Source organism: Pseudopodoces humilis, chromosome 1 (assembly GCF_049639895.1).
Source record: "Pseudopodoces humilis isolate 2021_Gansu_Grassland_sample_001 chromosome 1, ASM4963989v1, whole genome shotgun sequence".
NCBI lineage: Eukaryota > Metazoa > Chordata > Aves > Passeriformes > Paridae > Pseudopodoces > Pseudopodoces humilis.
The window spans coordinates 102,707,255-102,724,827 of record NC_142200.1 but is presented as its reverse complement, the minus strand read 5'-3'; the positions used below and the strand labels follow the sequence as shown (position 1 = coordinate 102,724,827).

Sequence of the window (17,573 nt, the reverse complement as noted above, 5' to 3'; positions counted from 1 at the left end):
AGTCTTACTGCATTGGCAGGTATAACCTTTCTCTTCTCTTTCCTTTTCCTTTCTTTTTAAGAACTTTGATAGCCAGGTTCTTGTAGGTGTACTTATGTGAGTAGTAAAAACTCTGCTTAGATTAGAAATCACCTATGCAGCTTGTTGCAACATTGAAGGTAGTGTGGTAAAACCATTTTTTTTACAGTGATAAACATTAAATTTGGAAGAGTTTCAATAGGATTGAGTAATGATTATATGGTATTTTAATCTTAAAACTTATAGGGTTTTTTTAAGATGAAGTGTATTCTAGCAAGCTTCAGATAGCAAGCTAGTAGGATTGCCTTCTCTTTCTTTAGGAGAGAGTATTCCTTTGTAACACCCCAGTTTCATTAGCACCAAGAACACCAACTAAAGAACCAGGTTACCAAGTTTATTTGAAATGAAGCTGTAATGAAGAACAGAATTACGCTTTTCTGGATCCACAAAGATCATTTGACACAATTTCTGTTGAAATTGCAAAGCTTGGTGGCTACTGTCTGTCAGTGAAATGCATTTTTCTTTGAGAATTCTGAGGTTTGGAAAATGCAGCTCTGCACTGATTATTTTTATTCTGAGAGATAAGAGCATAGGAGATAAAAAGTTGACTGAAAATTAGCAAAAACATTTCTTTAGCAAGCAGTAAGTACACTTTTGTTCCATATAATTTCCTATTTCTGCCTTTAACTTTCCTTATTTTCCCTCAAGTTTGTCCTTGAAGTTCTTCTCCCATCAATTCTTGCTTCTGTCTTAGCTTGTGTATTTATTATTTCCAGGCCTAGTGAAATTCCTTAACTGGTTCAAAGATCCTGTTGACGTGGAATAGAATATTTCTGCTTTGTAGGATAGAGGCAGGCAACATGAGCTGGGAAAAGATTGAGTGAGCATCTGGAAGAGATTTTTTTCTCAGCAAAAGCTATTGATTTTAATGCTCTTGGCACAGTTTTCAAGTGTTTGGGCATTTGGTGGGCTTGGCTGTTTAAATTTAGGTTATTAGCCATGGTACAAGTTTGGAATATGCAGCTAAGAATTAGCTTGCTGTCAGATTCATACAAGTTGCCGTAAAAATGGTGCCACTGCATCTATTTGAAAAGAGCAGCTAAAAGGCTCAGGTGTATTTTTGCAGCTGAAATGGATTGTATGATTACCAGGCTGACATTGTTTTGGAGTAGTTCTCAGACTTTTTTATTTTAGGAGGTATTCTTCCCAAGTAAATGAAAGCACACTCCATTGCATGGGGTTTCTTGACTTGATTTTCTTTTTTATTAGTTGCCAATATAAAAACTTTAATGGTGGCAGTTTAGTTTTGAAATGCCTTGTAATTCTTTAAACTCTCATTGAAGGAAGGAGATAATTTTACAGATTTCATGTCCCAGAATATGTGACAGTCAAGCTGTCTCCATTCTTCTATGGCATTAGCCTTTTCAAAAAGGAAAGCAGTTTCGCCCGCCTACGTCCTGCTGTAACCTGAGCAGTCTGAAGATCTCCCACAGCCAGCAATTGGGACAACCATCTGGAAATATTTTCCTGTTTCTTTTTGTTGAGTTTACTCTTAGACTAAATCCAGTCCTAAAGCCAGGAAGGCCCTTCCTTTCCTTTTCCATTGCAGGGCTCACAGCTGTCTGCAGGTTTTCCACGTGCGTGTGGCTTTGAGCTAAAGCAGCATCACCAGAGGGAAAAGCAGCAGCAAAAGGCTGCTTTTGCTGGCCTCTTGTAACAGATTTGAGAGCAGATAAAGTATTTTCTTGCAAGACTTTGCCTGTTCCCTATGTCATCCTGCTGCCCATATGGGCATATTGAACAAGTAGCTGGCAAGATTGCACCCCTCTTGGATAAAGAAATGTCTTGTCTCCCTCCTTCCTGTGTCATTTTTGTCAAGATAGCCATAATAAGACTGATCAGTGGGAGAAGAAGACTTATAGTTGCTTTTTGGAGAACCAGTGTCAGAACCTGGCATATGTATCAGATTAACCTGTTATGTTGAGAAAACCCTGCTTTGATGAGAAGTGAGTACTTGCATAGAAGCCAGTAAAGAACCTGAGCAAAGAAAGAATTCTGAAAAGCATGGGTGTGTGCTGGAGGGGGGAGTGTACTTCAGTACTGTTTATTCTTTCATGTGTATGTTTTTCTTCCATTTCTGGGAGCTGAGTTGAATTTGCTATAACTAATCAGCACGCCTTCCTCTATTTTGGTACTGATTTTAAAGCCATGTAAAGCTGCTTCTTTATTATTTTGGTTTTCCTCTTCTTCCTCATCCCCTATTCAGAGGACACTTAGTAATTTTATTTGAAATATTTTATTTTTTTCCCCCCTGCTTTCTCATTTTCCTCCTTCTGTACCTACCTTCTGCTGGACTGCTGTTCACTGCATGTGTTTGAATAGCTTATGTAGTTCTGCCAAGAGTTCAGGATGCCTTTTTGTTGGGATTTAAAGTCTCACTGTTATCAGGCAAAAGGTGCAGCTGAGGTGTTGGCACAGATACTCTTATGCTACCTGGTTGGAAGGTTGAGTCTTGGAGTGGTGGGAAGGCTGTGGATAAGATGATCTGGGGGACTGAAGTCTTGGAGTGTTGCCAGAAAATCAAACACTGCAAAGACTCAACTACATATTTAACATAATTGGCATGTATTTTGAATTTTTAGTGCTCTTTCTGATAGCAGAATACCCCTGTGCAAAGCAAGAAGTGCTGGAGCAGCTTCTTCCAAAGAGTGTTTTTAGTGCTGGGTTGGCTGACACTGCTGCTGCCTAAAACCACTGGCAAAGTCTAGTAGGTTGTTAGGAGAGAAGAACAGTAACTTTGACAGCTTCTGTCGTGATGCTTCTGGAAACACTTGTTTTCTAAGCTGGCTCTCCTGCAGATGTCAGCAGCCAGATGTACAAATCCACTGGCTTGCTTGGAAACCTGCCACGGAGTTTCCAGTTGGCTTTTTTTAAATGAAGCAATGAAGCTTCAAGTTGTGAGTGCTTTCCCAACTTTGTCTTTTCCTTGCTTTTGCTTCCTGCTGCATGGGACCAGGTCTTGCCTTCTGTTTGAGATGGCAGATTTATATAGGGTAGATAAAAAAATTACTCTGCCTTTAGTGTGGTGCTTGCTTGGGCTCCAGCTTTGTGCACTAACCAGGGGAACTTGCAGTGCTTTGCAGCAGTTTTTGGAAGTTACAAGGCAATGAGTGAACATACTATTGGATTGTGCCGGTCAAAACTGCTGTTGAGTTGGTCAGTGTTGGCAGCTTGCTTCCTGTTGCCTTGTGTCATTCCCCACAGTTCCTGCTGCCACTGTCCTGTGACTTCAGTCTCTCCAGAAGAGGGGCAGAGCAGATGGATGCCTTTCCCATTGTGACTTGCCACCTGTAGTTTGCTTTCTGCTTTGACTTGTTATTATTAATGCTTTGTTAATGTGTAGGCACATTTGTGTACATTTAAAGTATTAGGATAGTGCTTACCTTAGGAAAAGAAATAAAACTGCTAATGATAATGAAAGAGTATTATAAGTCTGGCCACAGAATGCTTTTAAGGTTTGCTGTGCTAGTAGGTTCTTACTATCTCGGGGTGACATAAAAATTTCTGTGAGAGACTTGTTAAAAAATGTGGTATGTTACATTTTCCAAATACCAGGTAGACAAGAAAGAAAGTAGTTTGTGCATTAGAGTAATTTAAGTCAAAATTGCGCTCCTTTCAGGTATATGGGAAGTGTCTTCATGCAGAGTCAATGTCTCATAATTCATAAATATATGTTGGTAGCCTTTTCTTCTAGAGTGAATCACTCTTAATAGGAATGTCATCTATTTATTACAGTACTCTGTGATGCTGGGCTTCTTCCTTCCCCTCAGCCTTAGTTACTTGAACAAATCGGCCTTTGTGGGTTTCTAACTCGTATGGGCTCCTTCAGTGCTTGTAAGAAAGTTAGTTGTTGAGTTAAATCTCATAGTAATGCTTCAGAAGGGCAATTTTATAGAGAATCTTACTTGTCTGAAGCTGTTGGAGAGCCCTGCACACCATTTGGTTGAAGTAAAAGCTGCTATGCTTTTATGAAAGAAGTAGCAGCTAAAAAGTCCTATTTAAGTAGTTAGAGTGGGAGATATTTTTCTCAGAGTACAAACTTCTGAGGACTGTTGCGTTCACTGAAAGGCAGAATAGCTTTTGTAGGTGTTTTGTACTGGGGATCTTTTAGTTACTTGTGTTCAGGAGTGTTTTGGGCAGCTCAGTAAATCTGCAGAGAAAGTGAAGTTGCTCTGTGCAGCTGGCAATGTATTATTTGGCCAAGGAATGAGGCTTCTCCCATATTAGACAATATATGATACACTGAGGAAGTCCAAGAAGTATAAACTTTGAAAATCCTTGATCTAATTTTTTTTTTGTTATGTGTGTTCACTGAAATACAGGTGGTAACTAAAATGCACAGAATTGAAGAAGAAAAAAATTAAACAACTAATTTCTCCTTTAATTTTAAGGCTACTGAAATTAAAAGTCTGGTTTTCCTTTTAGTACTAAAGGTCCAGTCAGGTGTTTTTGCTTGATTGTATCTGACACACCATTTATGGAATTGCTGACATTCCCTGGCCAAAGAGTTTGCAATCTGAAATGGATACAAAATAAAGGGATAAATATAACTTGCAAGAACCTTCAAGTATAGTAAGTTACGTTGTGTTACTCTTTAAAAAATCACAGCAAAGCAACCAATGCAAACAATAAAATCCACCATACAACACAAACACCGCTTCTGGCAAAGGGTGTCCTTGGCTGGGCCACCTGAGAAAGGGGACACTGAAGGAAAACTAAGGACAGAAGGGAAAGGCGTGTAGACTTTGAAGCAGAGGGGAAAGGCTCAGTGCAGCTCCACAGGACAACTGGGGAAAAGCATCCAGCCAGAAGGAATACTGAGGTCCCATCAGTGTGGCTGTGCCAGGCAGACACTGTCTCCTGTCAAGTACTTGGAGCTCCTCAGGGGAAGGGTAGGATCTGGCTGTGATCTGTAGGTGACAACCAGAGTGGTGCTGGGGGCAAGTCCTGTGAAGCAAACAGCTGTCCCGTGTTGATCCCCTGTTCTGTTGGGACATGACCCTCCAGATCTGCAACTTCGTATCCTTCCTTCGCTGCTGCTCCTGCCTGCCCGATGCAGCTCCAGCAGCCTGCTCTTGGCAGGGTTTCCTTCAAGGCCATCTGGATTTAAGCACCTCTAGGCTGGGCTGGGGGGGACTGCTCATCTGTACAATCCTGGGACTAGAGGAGTGGTGTGGGAGCGGGGGGAGCAGCCTGCAGAGCTCTGATTTTGTCAAGCCCAAGAGACTGGGACAGGGTGGTTCTGCTACAGCCCCTCTGACTTGTGTGCAGTTAGCAGGTGTTCATGTCTCCAGAAACTTTCCCATCTTAAGTCAAGTGTGGGTGCAAGATGCAGCTGCCTTTCCCAGCCCACTGCAGGAGGAGTTCCTGTCAACCTTCTTGTTTGTTTTGTGTTTTTGCAGGTTGTGGGCTGCTCATTGCAGAAAGATACAGCTGAAAAAGGGTTAGCATCTTTCCATTCAATTTATGTCCTGAACTTTTAAGATTCTACTATTGCTTTTTTTTGGTTTTGGTTGTTTGGGGGGGGGGAGGGGGCTGGTTGTTTGGTTTTTTTAGTGTTAGGCCATTATATATGTTCCGTTGGGAGCTAGAAATTATAGGGGAATGAAAATTAAAAACATAAACTCTTGCTACACATATTATAGAGAAAAAAGGTACTCTTTGGTTTACATAGCTGGAAGAGCTCTGTGTAATTCCATAAAAAGGAAAGGAGGCTGAGTTTATAGTCTTTCTAGTATGGCCTCATTAAAGCACAGGTAAAAAAGGTATTAAGGATATGAGCTGCATTAAAAAGTGCCTTTTTTTTTTTTTTTTGTAAGCCAGCTTAATTTAGAAATAGTTCTCTGAAAAGTTGTTGAGAATGATTGGGACTTCTAGCAGCATAAATAATTGATCAATTTGTCTCTCCTTTTTTGTTGCTGATTGCCAACTTGAGCATTTTTACAAATTAACAAATTCATGCAAACCCAAAACAAGCTCAGGAGTATTAATAGCAAATATAATTTATATAGCACCAAATTCTCCTATCTGCTCTGTAAGTAAAGACTTGGCCCTGGTAGTTCCTTTCTTGCCTAGAAGACTTCGGCATTGTCTGTACTGGAAAATTGACTTGGGAAAGTACAGTGGTAGAATAATAATAATTAATAATAATAATAGAATTACATTGCTAGTGTTACCTGTTTGAAAGTTGACTGTTGTTCCATATTAAAAATTGCTTTGGGTATTTAAGCAAATTTACTTTGCTGAATAATGTCAGTGCTATTCCAAAACATGTTCAGAGAGGAAATTATACCATTGTAGTTTCGTTTCTCAGTTTTCCACATAAACAGTTTACAGCTCTGAATATTCAAAGCAGCTGAGCAGTGGCAGAACGAGGTGCACTAGGAAGGCAGGTAATGGTGTACAACACCTCACTAATGTTACAGTTCTGGTTTCGTGTCTTTTGGGTTTTATACCCCACTTGTTGGGGGTTTGGGTTTTTTGTTCATGTTTGGGCTTTCTTAGTTAAATGACTAAAAGGGAATTTCTGCCTTACTGCAAGGGGAACTGTATATTGTTTGTTTGCAACTTTCAACTTTACAAAATGTTGCTATTTTTATTCAGATGGGTCATCGAATCACGTTTACAACTATCAGCCATGTGATCACCCACGTCAGCCTTGTGATAGCTCATGCCCATGTGTAATTGCTCAAAACTTCTGTGAGAAGTTTTGTCAGTGCAGCTCAGAATGTAAGTAAAACATTTAAAAGTTCTCTCTAAACTTGTCTCACTGTCCCACCATTGAGCTGTGTACTACCAAGTCTGTCCACACTGCAGTTACAGGAGAAGCAAATTGTGTCCAACAGTGCGAGCACGTTCAGTTTAATTTGGTCATTGTAATTGGCCGTTGCATGAGGTCAGAAGCAGTCTTTAGACTTAAACTGGAGGAAGAGAATTAAAATCAGGGAAGGAGAGAATTTGCAGTACTTCTGAATGTCCTATGCAGATATCAATGGCTGTGTTACCAATATTCTGATATGCTGTTATCTACACAGTCTTAATTTTTACGCTGTATTTTTTTCATACTTGCTCTTTTTCTTTTCTGCACATTCCTCTGTAGGCCAAAATCGTTTTCCTGGGTGTCGTTGTAAAGCACAATGCAACACCAAGCAGTGCCCCTGTTACCTGGCTGTCCGTGAGTGTGATCCTGACCTCTGCCTGACTTGCGGAGCAGCTGACCACTGGGACAGCAAAAATGTTTCTTGCAAGAACTGCAGCATTCAGAGAGGATCCAAAAAAGTACGTCCAGAGTTATACAACTGCATTTCTATTGCCTGGGTTTTGAGATGTTCTTGTATATTCAAACCAGAGAATGGAATTTCTTTGCCTTCACATTGCCAAACAGGAAAAGAAAACAAAAAAAAACCCCAAACCAAACAGCAAGGAAGGGAGTTGTGACTTGTTAGCTTGCTCATGTGGTGCTATTAAGCTCTATCTACATTTTGTCATGTACCAATTAGTGTTTTCTGTGCAGCACTGCAGCAGAATATCTCTTTTTCCCTGTTCAGGCTTTGCTGCTTAATTGCAAATAGGCTGCTGTTTTAAAGTGATACCTCAGCAGTTTTTCCCCAGGTCAGCATAAAGAAGTTTATCCCAGAGTCTAGAAGCTGTTTCTTTATTCAGTTGTTGATTCTAAGGTATAAACTTGTATACAGTCTACTAAGTTCTGAAAGTCCTTTCAGTTCCAGCAAATAAATAAATAAGCCAAAGTTTATTTCTACTCTGGAACGTCTTATCACAAAATAGTTGATTACTGAGTTAATCAGTAGTGGGCTTTTGTCTGCAGACCTTTTGAGGTTGAAGTCTTTAGTAAATGAATTTTTATGCAACCCCCTCATTTCAAGGTGTCTTGGGATGGCTAAACTAATATTTTTAATTTAGTTTTCAAATACTTGGTAATTTTTCTTTTACATGGATCTTCTGATCCACACACTGTAATTTCAGTGTGTGTTTGTTCATTAGAAGACTCTGGATTTGTCTACTCCTTGGAGTCCCAGTACATACATTTCACTAAGTGATACAAAACAAAATGGAAAAAAAACCCTGAAGTCAAATGTAAGCCAAGCATATCTAAACTTTTTGGTTTTTCTGTTCCACAGCATTTACTATTGGCACCTTCAGATGTGGCAGGCTGGGGAATTTTTATCAAAGATCCTGTACAGAAGAATGAATTCATCTCTGAATACTGTGGTGAGGTAAGGATGGAGAGCACTGGATATGAGTCTGATTGGTGAAGTTATGCATTGACAGGGACCGACCATGGGATAGCATTGTCTGTAACCTGGTATCACGTTCAGACAGAGCCATGTGCCTGACTAAGTGCCACAGGCTCAAACCCCAGGAGCTACGCAACTGAAATGTCACAAAAATTTTGAAACAGGTTCTTGTCAGAAGGAGAGGGTGGAATGTCCTTTTGATCTTAGATGGAATTTCAGTTCAGACATGCTTGGAATTTGGTGGCAAATCATTTAGTGTAGTACTGAAAGTCAGTCAGTAGGAGCTTTCACTAAGCTATATTCTGTAGCAATAAAACACTGAGTCAGGTATGCAGTCCTGATTTTGGGAGGAGAAGCAATTCTTGCTTTTCTGCTGCTCTGAAAGAGTTTTTTATGCTAAGAGCAAAGCATGGATGTTTGGTAAGTGCAGAATGCTTGCTGAAAAGAACACTTTGTTTGGGAATACTTTGAATCTCAGAGAATAAAAATCTCCCACCTGTCTTTCAGAAGGTTGTGGGGGGAGGTTTGACATTAAGCTGCTATGGTTACACACAATGGAGGAGTGCTTCTCTTTTTTACAAGTAGTCTTTCTTTCAGATTATTTCTCAGGATGAGGCAGACAGAAGAGGAAAAGTGTACGACAAATACATGTGCAGCTTTCTGTTTAACTTGAATAATGGTACGTATGCATTAGTTGCAACCCTTGGCAGCATCAGTAAAGTACGTATACTCAACATTTTGTTCAGCCCTGTTCTTCTGCAGCCAGCAGCCAGCAATGTGAATTTTTTTCCACACATTTTTCCCTATCAGTGTGTGGATTCATCCTGTTGATAGCTAGTCTTTGGGTTGTTTTTTTTTTCTCTAAACACTAGTCAGCTAGATGTAGTGATGGAGCCTATTGCACAAGCAACTATACAAGAGGAGTAGAACTTAATGGAGTAAAAGTATGTGCAGACATTAAGTAGACAAAAGAATGTAGGCTTGCCAGGTGTTGTCTGAAGTAATTTTAGTGAATTAAATCAGCAGTATGTTATGGTGGTAATTGTGTTGGGGAGAAAAAAGCCACACAGATATGTGCTATGTGGCTGCTGCCACTAGAAGAACACAAACTTCCCCCTGTCAAGCATAAAATACTAGAAAATAATTGAAATGAGGAAAAAAAACCCTGCTGCTTTATGTCAGTGTTGACTTAGCATATTTATGGAGCTTGTCCTTGTGGAATAAAGGTAAAGAGGCTTCAATGAGAAGCTAAGGTGGTGCCACCGTGGCAGGAGGTTAAGGAAAGGCACAGTGTGAGACAGCAGAGTTCAGCTGTTGTAGGGTGGTGGGCCAGCTCTTCCATGGGGGAAGCTGTGCTGTTATCTTCTCCAGCTGCTAAGATCCAAGCACACTAGGTATTAAACTCAAAAATGTGCTTGTAGGTGACCCATCCATCATTTGTGGGTTTTGTTGTTCTTTCTGCCCCCCGTAGATTTTGTGGTTGATGCAACACGCAAGGGCAACAAAATTAGATTTGCAAACCATTCAGTAAATCCCAACTGCTATGCAAAAGGTAAGTTTCACATTTACTTGCTTTTCATCGATGTATGAAATACTCTGAGATATTTCTTTAGCCTGCATTTTATCAGTATTTGTACTAACATACTTAATAATTTCTTTTAAAACAGTTATGATGGTTAATGGCGATCACAGAATAGGAATATTTGCTAAAAGAGCCATTCAGACTGGTGAAGAACTGTTCTTTGACTACAGGTGGGTGGACAGATTTCAGATGGGATTAGCTTCCAGTATCTGCACAGCTCAGAGTTAATTCCTGTGCCTGCCTGGTCCCTGCAACCTCAGGCCTGCCTCAGCAGCAGAGAGGCAGCGTTCCCCACACTGGTTTTGTTAACCCAGATGCCATAGGAAGACTGATTTGAGAAAGCAGCTGGTTAACAGCCTGCAAACTTGGAACAGCAGCTTGTACAGAGCAAAGTGTAGTGACAAATGGCAACAGACTTTCTCTGGTTGGGTTCCCTAGGTACCAGTACAAGTTAACTCCCCCATCATTCAGAAATAGGCAAGAATTTCAGAGAATGAAATTTCAGAATTACTACAGACAAGTGCTTGCTAAGGATGTGTTCTTACTTTCCTCTACAATTGCTTCACTTGACAGGAAGTAAACTGTCCAGTGGCACTACTGTGTAGGTTAACCTTGAGAAATGCAGTTGCTTTCCAGTAGTGAAAATGAACTTCAGGACTGTGAGATTCAAGGTGAAAAAGTATGGAATTTTAGTGATTTGTCTCCTCTTGATCAAACACTACTGAAAGTAGTTTCTTGAGTGCATCAGCAGTGTTATGCACCTGCAAAATCACACGAGAAACACCACAGCTGGTGAGGAAATAATGGGAAATCTGAGAGAATTCCAGGTTGTATTGCCATTCTGTCAGAACAATGAAGCTGAAATGTTCCATGATACTGTTTTTGATTTTTTTATTTTTTTTATTTTTTTTAATTTCAGATATAGCCAAGCTGATGCCCTTAAGTATGTGGGCATTGAAAGAGAAATGGAAATCCCTTGACACCAACTACCTCTTCTTTTAAACAAACAGCTGCCTTATCTTCAGGAATTTCTAGTACTGTGGGCAATTTTAGAAAAATAAAAATGATGCAATTTGAAATTCTGTATTTGCAAAGTACTGTAACAGTAATTTATAGTAACAAATTTTAAAAAAAACAACTTTTTATTGCCTTCTCACCAGCTGCAAAGTGTTTTGTACCTATGAACTTTTGCAATAATGTGGTGTGGTACATTTTTCAACCTTGAATAAAGGATACTTGAACTTCTTCATTTTTACTGGAATTGAATTGGAATTTTGTGTCAGCCCCTTGAGAAAGCAATCTGAATTTAACCTGTAAGTTCTGTGCAAAGGCAGCTCCACACTTGTCTCCTGCTATGGTTACTTTGGGTCACGTTTCAGATCAGGGTTGAAGATGCAAGCAGTGTTAAGCTGCCAGTCAGGTGCTTGTGGTGCTGCAGTGCCCAAGTGACACAGGTGTGGGTCTTGCAGCTTCTCTGCTCCCTTGGCATGCAGATACATCCATGGTCTCTGGGATAATGGCTGCAGCCCAGAAACTCCTACAATTACCAGAATAGCTGTGATTTCATAAACTATTTTCAAGACAAGTGTGGTACAAGGTGCCTTCATTGTGGCTTCTCTGAAGCAATACTGAATGATGAGTAACAGTAATTACATATATATATATATATATATATTAAAAAAAATTAAGAGATTCAGAAGAGAAATGTATAGTTTTTCATCCAAGATAATTTAGATTGCAGCCAGATCTCTGTACAGGGCTACCACATTTATTTCTTGCTAGTGGACTGTGAACTCTGCAGCCTCTTCAAAGATCACAATGCTCTTGGCAAATCAGCTGGAGTCAGAGGGCAGGCAGAAGGTGGCATTATTGCCAAACTGAGTTCATGACATCCTGGCCACGGTGACCAATTTACCTGCTGCACTGAGGGTGCTCCAAGCCTGGGGCTGAGTTCAGCTCTTGCTTCCACACTCCATGTACAGCAGCAGCTGCCACATGCCCTCCACCATGGTGGTGGCCCAAGTAAGAACGAAGAGTTCATGAGTAAAAGAACAGTCCAAAAGTAAAAACCTGATTTTCTCCCTTTTCGGGTAGAGCGCAGCTCCTGGTCTGAACCTGGATGCACAGTACACAAAGCACTGCTTTAACCAGCCCAGGGCTTGGAAAGTCAGCTGAGAGCAGGTGATTTCTGGCCTTGCAACTTAGAAAGGAATTCAGGCTGCTTCTTTGTCATCATAGCACACACATCCTACTAAAAAAAATCTATTAGCCCTGTACTTTCTGTAAGAAGGGTTTACAAATACAAAACTGCATCTTAGAAAAAAATATTTAAGAGGCATGACCAGCTCCTCTTCTAAATTTTCAAAAGCAATTTTAGAACTGAGCAGTAAGATGCTTCTATTGCCCCTAATGGCAGGCTTGAGCTCTTTCATAACAGAAATAGCAAGCATACAAAATCTCAAGTGCAGATGACACCCCACCCTTTTTCCAAATCAGTTTGGATCACAGATAGTACTGCTCCATAATATTTGTTTTAAACCCAGAGTTCATCTGTAACCATTAGTTTCCCTCAAGAGAGAAACATCAGCAACACTAAACCTGTCTCCTTTCCTGCTAGAAGGAACACTGAACAATTCACAATTTCCATAAAGGGTAAAATAGCTACAGAAGTTAAGTCCTTTTCATGATCAATATTAGAAAATATAGATTACCAAAAATGAGACCTGTGAGGATGGCAGCATTTTGCTTGTAGCATGTGGAAAGCCAATACTCATTTCATAAAATGTTGTGAGAGAAATGGAATGAGGCCTGGTCAATCAAGTGTAGTAACACTTGAAAGTATTTTAATTCCAATCACAGGTTGCATTTAATGGGAATTATTCTTCAGGAACACACTCCATTTTCTGCTCCAGTCACAGAAATGAGCAGCCTAAACCTTCACTCTAGGCAGCATTTATGCAAGTGTGATGCACTTTATAGCAAAATGAGCAATATTAAGACCAGCTCAAATTTCAGATGACCAAGCATTGCCACATATATTCTGAGTATTTTCTACGCTGCATATCTTGTGGAATCATGACAAATTTCTTTTATTTTGAAAGAGACATTTCCTCTTCAAAAAGAAATAACACGCACAGATAATGATGGATGACAATATCTTCAGAGAAGAATATGTTCTTAAAGCACCAGAAAATAGGGAGGAAAAGCAAAACGAATTTCTAATAGCTTTCATAACCATTATACCTTTTATTTACATTTAGAAAGATAAGTCATGAAACTTAATAAAACCAAATGCAACTTGTACAGAAATCTTTTAAATTTTTTTTATTATTTATCACACATTAAAAAATGAAACACACTATACAAATGGTTTTTCATAGCAGATTACACATGGGTCCATTCAGACTTGCTCTCCAAGTGCTGCCAACATGTATAAGTGCTGCCTGTGATGGCAGCTATTTATCATATAGCCAATGTATTGATTTAAATGCAGTAGCATGCAACCCTTAAACGAGAAGGGTCTGATTCCTTTCTGTTCTTAAATTAGGTTAAATGGCATTGGTGTCCATATTTACATACTTGAAATGTATCAATCCTGAGCAGTTCTGATGTAAATCTGAGACTGGCTGATGGAGTCCTGGTCTCAGTCATTAAAAAGGGAGGTCCAAATGGCAGCAGGGTGGCTGCTATGAAGTTCTGTCGCTTTCATTCTTTGCATCACATACCTACTTGCCGAGTGTCACACAGTCAGGTAATTGCTAATAAAAATGCTAAGCCAAGTAACTGTAGGTGTCCTTCTCACCATCTACACGTTCCAAGTACTCCTTCTCAATGAGGATGTCGATGCATTTCTGTGGGAGGAACAGAACGGAGGTAAGAGGTGGGACATGGGCATAAAAGCCCTCTCTGGGATTGCTCCAAACTTTGATTTTCACCCCTGGGGGAGTTCCCTTCCAAGTAGAGGACGGGAGTAAGCAAAGGACACAAACCACAGCAGTTCACTTTCCTCTTTCTGACCACATACAAGCAGAAGGCTTTGCTAATCTACTAAACTGAACTACACTTACTGGATGCTATTCCAGGGGTGTGACTGGGAGATCATTGGTATGCTGAGCAACTTCATAGTAAGAGAGCAAATAAAGAATTACACCAAGATGCAGAGAGCTTATGTAAGGTCACAAAAGACAGTGGCAGCAGTGAGGAGCTGCCTGTGTCACTGCCCAGCACTGGTGCCAGTTTATGCAACTGCTCTGACTGCCTGTCCTTTGCACCACATACCCCTGGCTGGTGATGTAAAAACTGCTGGTGGGCTCACTTAAACTGATAAAGCAATTAATATACATAAATGAATAATATAACCAATATAATTATGAGTAAATCATTAAATACAATGCTCCCCTCCCCAACATTTTTACTGTAAAGGAAAGCAGGAAGCTGTTTCATTGAACCAACCCTAAGGCTGACTGTCATCCCACAACTGGAAGAGCAGGAACAAAAGGTAAGCCCACCAAGGGCTATGGTAAGCTGACACTGATGTGAAAAGATGGAATCCAGCTACTATTTTACCACCAATGCAAAAATGGATGTTACCTTAAGAGAAATACAGTATTTCTGGTTAAAATATTTCCTACTTGCAACTCAAAAAATCTGTCCTTGCTGATCCCATCTCCTTAGCTTTCCTTTTTAATTCAGAAGCATGTGTTTTGTCTCTTTATATATCCTCCTCACCTCCTGGAATCCAGGTTCAGAGATGTGGGTCTCACATACCTTAATTACAGGAACTCGTGGCTTGAACCTTGAGGACAGCTGCGTTAGCACTTCTCCAAGCAGTTGCTGGTGTTTTAGAACTTTCCTCATTTTCATGATTCTCACAATAGCAGCCTGCACAGCAAAGTTGGGAAGGTGTGTTTAGGAACAAAGTACCTGTCCCTCTGTGTAAAGCCACTGAACTCCCCTAAATCATGTCTGCCCGTGCAGAAGCACCACCACAACCAGCTCAAGCACCAGACGGGGAGAAGCTTGCCCATGAGTGTCAGTTACTCACACAGACTTCAAGAACTCAGAGTCTCCACAGAACAGAGTCATCAAAAGAGGTTTTGACACCTGAATTTTTAGAACTGTACTTACAGTCAGTCAGTCATAGGAATAATAGCACCAATGGTAACAGGAGCCACACAAAACTACTTGTGTAGCAAAAAGCCTTTATATATTTAACCTTAACTGTGACACTCTCTTTCTTAGTGGTCCCTCTTTATTTTCTTCCCCTGCCTCTCAAGTGGATTCCAAATGAACTAACACAGATCCACTGGTAATTTCATACTACCCGGGTATTACTAGTTCTTTATTACTCAGTTTTCACCCAGGACAAGGTCTGGTGAATGTGTGCATCAAAGGAACCCAAACATTCATCAACATCAGGTTAGAACAAATGTGAAGAACACATCCTGTCTGTAGAAATGCCTTCCTCCAGAATTTCTACTACAGACTCCAGTCACCTTTAAGACCATTTTAAACACATTTTTTGAACTCTAAGAGAGTGCACTGCAATGGCATGTTGTCTTCTAATAAAAATTAGGAAGCTTCATTAAATGATTACAAATTTGCAATTCTGACTTCATGACAGCATTCTGCAATAAGTCACCTGAATCAGTAGTTTCCTATCTTCCTCTATATTTTTGTGTGTGGTTTCTTGCTCCTGCTTCTGTTCAGTCTTCATTGGCACATTGATGTTTACCCTTAATTTTTTACTGTAAAGAAAAGCAGAAGTTAATGAACATTTGTACTGTTTAAAAACCAAAGAAACACAGAAAAAACTCCAAACAAAACCCAACTCCAAAATAAATGCCAGACCACCATAATTATTTTACAACAATAGAGGACTTTTGCTCTTCTGTAAACTTCAGACACTCCTATTCAAGTTTAAAAAAATTAAAATAAAAATAAAGAATGCCCACAACTAACCAACAAAACAAAATACCTTTCTAGTGGGTGTCTGTGTATTTCACATCTTACTGAATCCATCCTAGTGATATGTGAGGTCTAACTAGCCCTGTAAAAGTACACTGAATTCAAACCATTTCTGTGTGTAGTAAGAAGTTTGGGAGTCAGTGAAGGGGACAAAGGAAGTCAATGGAAAAAGAATCACCCTTCTTATTTACAGACTGGATTCTGACCATAGTGTGGAGAAATCTGTTTGCTCTGTAGAACTGAGCTCTGTCTTTCTCTCATATGCTCCCTGGCACCGATGGCTGTGCTGAGGTGAGCCCATCACCACATGCGGCCACTCTCAAGACCTCTCTCACCCCTGTGTCACAAATGGGGAGCAAACCTCAGCACCAGAGCACCAGGGAGCACAGGTACTGCTCAGCCTGTTAGCTGCACTGGGGAGATGATCCCAGTAAATAAATAAAGAGTTATTTATTTAGCACGCATCATATATGGGGAACCAGCAGCTGCACAATGCAGCAACACCAAGCTGTTTCCATCACTGCATTAATGTAACAGACCATGCATTCTCAAACCTTTAATTATTGGTGAAGGGGAATAGAAAGCGGATAAAGGGTGAGGTACAAAGAGAGGTTTTAAAATGTTTCTTTCACTTGAGATCTTAGGGAAGTACTGAACTCCACACTGAATTTATGTGTGTTTATATCTATGCCCTGGTAAGCATGATAAAAAGTACCACAGTGCTGTAAACAGCTTAAAATACATAACCGTTTAAAGTAAGTAATAAAACCTACTGAAAAATATGTTTATTAAGTCTTCAAATCACTCTATACTCTGTGGTTATATAACAAGCCTGATTGTCTCATGTTAGCAGTAGTGGATGAACATTTATGCCTTTGCTGGTCACTGGACACTACTGTAACTTATAAAATATCACAGATTTTGCCGAGTGCATGCGAATAGCACACCTTGGTGAAATGGCAGCACTTGAATCAATTATTCAAGAATTAGACAAGAAGCAAGAAATAAAAAGGACATGAAAATATGTCAGGCCTTGACAGACTATGACAGGTCAAAGAGCTGAAATCACACCCATCCCCCACCACTCATTAGCCCTCTCCCTTAATACTGGTATACATTGGATCTACATTTGAATTGGCACTTGAGCCCTGAAGCTTTCATCCCAAGTATATTAGGTTTCACCCATATTTTGAAAGCCAAGAAGGATGCTACCCATTACATCTAAGTGATGTATGCTGCTTACTTTTTGTAACCAAGATACAGTTTTATTAAAGTATCTGGTTTTAACTCCACTTCATCAACATTTGCATTTTCATCTTCCAAAACCTGCAAGAAATAAGGAAGCAAACAAATAAATAGTCTTTAACGTATGTCACTGTATGTTAAGCAGGTCATAAGAAAGCAAGAGTACTTACAAGCAATTTTGATTTTAACAGTATCTGTAGAACTTGTGCCAAGATATCCTACAGAATTAAAGAAAATATTATCAGCACAGACAGACAGCACCTTTGTCTAACCTGAAAACTTGAACAAGAATGCACATATTTAGACTAAGAACTAATATGCCCAGAACACTGCAAAATGAGGGGGTAAAAAAATCAGTAAAAACATAGTTCACATAAATAAAACAATGCTCTTTCTTTGGGTGTTATGACATATCCCCCTTGTGGTTGGTCAAATAATATAAAATT

The 17,573-nt window shown here is 39.9% G+C and overlaps 2 protein-coding genes across 12 annotated transcripts in view; one reads left to right on the top strand and one right to left on the bottom strand.

Moving 5' to 3' along the window:
* EZH2 (enhancer of zeste 2 polycomb repressive complex 2 subunit) overlaps nt 1-11,176 on the top strand; it is a 51,035-nt gene extending 39,859 nt beyond the window's left edge. For 8 of the 11 annotated variants that reach the window (XM_088060509.1, XM_088060514.1, XM_088060495.1 and 5 more), the window contains 9 exons: nt 5,481-5,521; nt 6,408-6,470; nt 6,682-6,807; nt 7,178-7,356; nt 8,217-8,312; nt 8,931-9,012; nt 9,805-9,885; nt 10,001-10,085; nt 10,835-11,176. In XM_088060509.1, coding sequence (XP_087916635.1) covers nt 5,481-5,521; nt 6,408-6,470; nt 6,682-6,807; nt 7,178-7,356; nt 8,217-8,312; nt 8,931-9,012; nt 9,805-9,885; nt 10,001-10,085; nt 10,835-10,895 — 814 coding nt within the window. In that variant the 3' untranslated portion in view covers nt 10,896-11,176. The remainder of the gene's footprint in view (nt 1-5,480; nt 5,522-6,407; nt 6,471-6,681; nt 6,808-7,177; nt 7,357-8,216; nt 8,313-8,930; nt 9,013-9,804; nt 9,886-10,000; nt 10,086-10,834) is intronic. The other 3 variants (XM_088060517.1, XM_005519087.3, XM_005519085.3) reach the window with 1 other exon arrangement.
* A 1,804-nt stretch (nt 11,177-12,980) lies between these two features.
* The window catches only part of CUL1 (cullin 1), a 54,090-nt gene continuing 49,497 nt past the window's right edge, over nt 12,981-17,573 (bottom strand). The window contains exons 18-22 of the mRNA XM_005519090.2: nt 17,298-17,345; nt 17,126-17,208; nt 15,557-15,662; nt 14,683-14,796; nt 12,981-13,766 (exon numbers count right to left, since the gene is read on the bottom strand). Of these exons, the coding sequence (XP_005519147.1) occupies nt 13,686-13,766; nt 14,683-14,796; nt 15,557-15,662; nt 17,126-17,208; nt 17,298-17,345 (432 nt within the window). The 3' untranslated portion in view covers nt 12,981-13,685. The remainder of the gene's footprint in view (nt 13,767-14,682; nt 14,797-15,556; nt 15,663-17,125; nt 17,209-17,297; nt 17,346-17,573) is intronic.